Source organism: Benincasa hispida, chromosome 12 (genome assembly GCF_027475165.1).
Source record: "Benincasa hispida cultivar pf3 chromosome 12, pf3_genome.v1.1, whole genome shotgun sequence".
Lineage (NCBI taxonomy): Eukaryota > Viridiplantae > Streptophyta > Magnoliopsida > Cucurbitales > Cucurbitaceae > Benincasa > Benincasa hispida.
Genome location: NC_143489.1, coordinates 12,713,252 through 12,718,491, shown reverse-complemented (window position 1 = coordinate 12,718,491; position 5,240 = coordinate 12,713,252). Strand labels below are relative to the sequence as shown.

The following is a 5,240-nucleotide window of genomic DNA, read 5'->3' as shown; positions in this document are numbered from 1 at the left end:
AGACCACCAATCAAATAATTTTTATAAATCATCAGAAAAACTACTTATACTAACTAGTAGTACAAGCGGCAAGTCTGGGGTCGAACCACAGGGAAGCGCGAAATATTAGTTCATCGAAGTTCAATTTTAGTTAAAGTGGTAAAACGGGAGGGGGTGAGGGGAGAGGCAACGTATGGATTGGATTAGTCGAAGTGCATGAAAAGTAAAATGTGAGAAAATAAAAGATAGAAATGCAACAATTAATCAAGACTTACTAGTTTAGAGGAATGAAATTGCCAATGTAATTTAGGTCATCGATTTTTAACCTTTCTTGCCTATGCCTAGCTAAATTGGTTAGAATTCTAACTAACCGTGCTTAATATCTAATTAGCTAACATAATAAGAGAAATCCGTGTTTACTAAACACATTAACTAATCGCATTAAGCTTTAAGGAGACGTTAGGATGAACTAATTAACTTCCACCATCTAGTTAACTCGTTCAATATGATTTTCACATCGAGATTGATTAACGCATTACTTAATGCGGTCAACTTCACAATGAAGCATGTTAATCTAATCTCTTGCTTTTTATGGTTCATTGCCTTAATCAAGGTTAATCCTAAGCATGGAACTACATAAAAAAATTATTGGTTGTCACTCAAATACACGAAAATGCAATTCACAATCGGTAAATTCAGAGTGAGAATCCATAAACAAGATATAAACATTGTAATACAAAAATTCTCCCAAAAAATATATTGAATTCCTTTAAATCCCTAAACTAGAGGAAACCCTAGAACTTACCTTCCCATGGGGATGAAGAAGACAATTTCAAGCTCCATCTCAACTAATTACATGAGAAGAAGGAAGAAATTAGAGAAAAATACAAATGGAAGAGGTAAGAAGGTGGAAAAATCTACTGGAGGCTGATTGGAGATGTTTTAATCCCCTAGAAATGAAGAAGGAGGCTTTTAAACCAGAACCACAGCGTTGCTCTACAAGAGTGTCATAGTGCTAGTCCATGCCTTGTCATAGTGTTGGGACAGGTCGCAACGCTCGCTTGGATGCGGCCTACACAATTGGATGCGGTAAATAGCTAAAATGATCTATAGTACATGATTAAGATGGGATACCTTATTCTAGTAACACTATTGGATGCGGCCTACTCTATAGCTATTACAAGTTGTTGTAAAGATACTACAAACGAAGTAATCCAGTTTCGTTCATGTATTGACATGAGGAGTGGGGGCGTCCTATGCAATGAGTTTTCATAAGATCGGATCAAGAAATAAGTCACTCTTACTTTATAACATTGTTTACTGTATAAGACTGACTATTTCACTTAGATGACCTAGGTAACTTGATCTTAATCCTGATCTAACTATGAACTCCTATTTATTCGAGATTATCCTTAGATTTTCATAGGTGAACCTCCCATTTCAGGGTAGGAGAAGGTAGATAGCTCGGGACATAGGGTGCAAGACGGAATTCACGCTTATCCGATTTAGGAATAGGAGAAAGGTTGTTCTCTTGAGTACTGAATCCAGGTCTTGAACAAGGGGCCCTGCCCTCTCACTGGGCTGAAAGGGATTTGGTTTAGTGACTGAATCACAAACCAATTGTTCATTAAAGGATCAGTAGAACATAACGAATAAGATGTAATCTCGGGGGTAAAACAGACATTTGACCCAGTCGTTATTACGAACAACCTGTGAAGGGTCAACTTACTAATTTTGGTTAAATCATGTGGACATAGTATATCTACAGTGAGGGGAGTGCGACTATAGCCTTTAGTGGAGTGACCCATTAGTTAATGAAGGGGATTAATTTGGTGTAAAGAGTTTAACCAATTAATCTCAGATCGTTGGAGCCCATGATCTATAGGTCCGCGAGGTCCCCCTACTAGCTCGTAAATGAATTAGCTTTAGAGTAGCGTGATAAGTTAATTTGAAACGTTCAAATTAGAATTAAATGTTGGAGAATTAATTAAATATTTAAATATGATTTAAATATTAAATTCATGAATAGAGATTCAAGAAGGTGGAATTTGTGTAAAATTAATTTAATATTTGATATTAAATTAATTATAATTAATTAAATTGTTTAATTAATTATTTATTATTAATTTTATTAGAAAATAAATTTATGAAATTTATTTGGCAAAATTAATAATAATGTCATTTTTTGAAATTAAGTTGAGTTTAGAAATCAATATTGAAATTAGAAATTTGGATTTCTCTGACATCATTCTAATAGCTCACTCAAAACCCACTTAAGTTTTTTGCTTCAATCTTCCAAGCATGAGGTGCTCTCCATGTAGCCTTCTTCATTGCATGATTATCCTGCAATAAATAGTGAAGATTGAAGTGGACATCGAGCACGTAAATTGTTTGAAATTGCTGAAGTTTTATTGAAAACATGAGAGGTTGAAGAAGTGTTCTTGAAGCTTCTGCAATGAGCTTCTTCTCCAAATTCTCTTCATTCAAACTTATTTTGAGTCCCACAACTCAATCTAAAGCTCCAAGAGAATAGTAGGAAAGATCTTGAGGTGGTTCACAAGAAGAATTGGAGAAGATTCGCAACTGAATTCGAGTTTCAAGAGGTTCTACAAACTTGAAACCCTCTTATTATTGTATGAGCATGTTTTATTTATATCCAAAATTAATGAATTAGAATGCTTATTGATCCTTGTTGCTTCCACTGCATGCTGATATACTCTTTCACTATGTGAGTCAATGATCAGAAAATCACATTTAATGTGTTAAATGCATTGAGATTTCCTATAGATATGGATGAGTGTTCATTTATTGTTGATATTGTTGTTCTCTTTTATAATGTGCAGGATTTAGTAATTGGAGAAGTTCAGGATGCAAATCCTAAAGAAATTGGAGAGGAGATAAAGTAGGTCATTGTAGTAGTAGTAGCAGCAAACATAGCAGCAGAGCACGATGAATCAAAGCCACTGAAGCCATCAATAATTGAACCACCCGAGCTTGAGTTAAAACTAATACTATCACATTTAAAATATGTGTATCTTGGTCAGAACGACATATGACCAATAATCATTGTTGCAAAGCTGACAAAGTAGAGCAGTTATTATTGTAAATTCTAGGAAGACATAAGCAAGCAATTGGATGGACGATCGTTGACATTAGAGGAATTAACTATGCATTTTGCAGGCATCCTATCAACATGGAAGAAGGAGCGAAGAATTCAGTTGAAACTCAAAAGTCATCAAATCCGAATATGAAAGAAGTTGTGTGTAAAGAGAACATTAAAGGGTTAGATGTCGAAGTAATCTATCTTATTGTCAATAGCTCATGGGTGAATCCAGCCGAATATGTACCTAAGAAAGGGGACATGATTGTGGTCACTGACAAGAAAAATGAATGGTTCCCAACAAAAATAGTGACTGGGTGGCACGTTTGCATGGATCATCGAAAGCACAATAAAGCCACGAAAAAGAATTACTTCCCGGTACGGTTTACTGATCAGATACTAGACAAGTTGGTAGGAAAGAAGTATTACTGCTTCTTAGATGGATACTTCAGTTACAACTAGATTTCTATTGTACTAGAAGATCAAAGAAAAACAACATTCACATGCCCTTATGGTACCTTCGCATGTGAATGTCATTTGGTGTTGCAATGCTCTAGCCACATTTCAAAGGTGTTTTATGGCAATATTTCAGACTTGGTAAAGCGGACCATTGAAGTATTCATGGACGATTTCTCTTTGCATAGAGAAATATTTCAAAATTTTATGAAGTCTGGTACTTCATTGGGAAAAATGTCACTTTATGGTAACATAAGGTATTGTACTAGGGCACAAGATATCGAAACAATGATTGGAAGTGGATAAAACTAAGGTTGAGCTTATCTCAAAGCTCCTTACTCCCTCTTTAGTTATGATGTGAGAAGTTTTTTGAGCCATGTAGGTTTTTATAGAAGATTTATCAAGAACTTTTCACAGATCTCAAGACCTTTTTGCAAATTATTGGAAGTTGATAGGCCATTTGTCTTTCACCAAGAGTGTGAAGAAGCATTCGAAAAACTTAAAGAAGTACTGAAAACCCATCATGGTAGAGTCATATTGGTCATTACCATTCGAGCTAATGTGTGATGCAAGTGACTTTGCGATCGAGGCGGTGCTAACCCAGAAGAAGGGCAAAATCATTCACCCAATTTATTATGCAAGTAAAACAATGAATTAAACCCAGGAAAATTATAAGATTATAAAGAAGGAACTACTTGCAGTAGTGTTCGGTTTGAGAAATTCAAGTCCTATCTATGAAGGACCAAGTCATTATCCACACTGATCACTCGACATTAAAGTATTTTCTCACAAAGAAGGATGAAAACCAAGCTGATCAGATAGATTCTGCTCTTGCAAGAATTTGATTTGAAAATTGTGGACAGAAAAGAAATGGAAAATCAAGTAGCCAATCACTTATTGCGATTGAAAAGAAAGGTGAAAAGATCGGATGAAGTTAGAGATGCCTTTATTCATGAGCAGTTGCTGGCTATTGACCATGTCTCATGGTATGCTGATTTCGCCAACTACTTAGTAGCTGGAGTTATGCCACTAGAAGCCACTAGTCAGAAATTGAAAAAGTTTTTTTTTATGATCTCAAACATTATTATTGGGATGAACCCTAATTGTTCAAATTGGGACTAGACCAGATCTGGAGATGGTGTGTTGCAAAAGAAAAAGTAGGTGCTATTATTGAAGAATGTCAAAAGGCTCCATACGGAGGCCACTTCACAGGAACAAACATAGCAGCTAAGGTATTACAGAATGGTCATTTTTTATCAACACTATTTAGTGACGCTCATAAATTCGCTCAAAAATATGAAAAGTGTTAGAGAACGGGAAATTTGACAGCTTGCAATGAAATGTCTGATCAACCAAATGTATGAGAGGTAAAATATTTCAAATAAGTGTGGCTTAAGTAAGCATACACTGTCGAAGAAGTAATAATCTCGGAGTATTCTGAGTATCGAACCCACAGGAGTAGCAGTAGTTTTAATTTGATCAAGACTATAAATTTAATGCAACCGAATGTAACAATATGAATTGTGTTATGAGTGAGTAGGAATCTAAGTTGAATTAGTAAACAATGGTAATCAAACAGAGCTAACAATGGTTCAACCTTTCGGACTCTACGTCAAAAGTGATGTGGCTACATCACACCAGGATAGTGAAATACGCATAGGCAGAAAGCAACACCTATTCGGTCTAGTATTCAGTTCTTTTAGGA

At 35.4% G+C, this 5,240-nt stretch overlaps 1 protein-coding gene across 1 annotated transcript; it reads left to right on the top strand.

Moving 5' to 3' along the window:
• The first annotated feature begins 3,172 nt into the window (after window positions 1–3,172).
• Window positions 3,173–3,541, top strand: LOC150031776 (uncharacterized). The gene has a single exon (XM_090308277.1). It carries the CDS (start codon window positions 3,173–3,175, stop codon window positions 3,539–3,541), a length of 369 nt encoding a protein of 122 aa, XP_090164403.1.
• Window positions 3,542–5,240: the final 1,699 nt, after the last annotated feature.

Excerpts from the sequence above, each read along its gene's own strand:
- LOC150031776 (XM_090308277.1), top strand. The coding sequence starts at position 3,173 with ATGGAAGAAGGAGCGAAGAATTCAGTTGAAACTCAAAAGTCATCAAAT.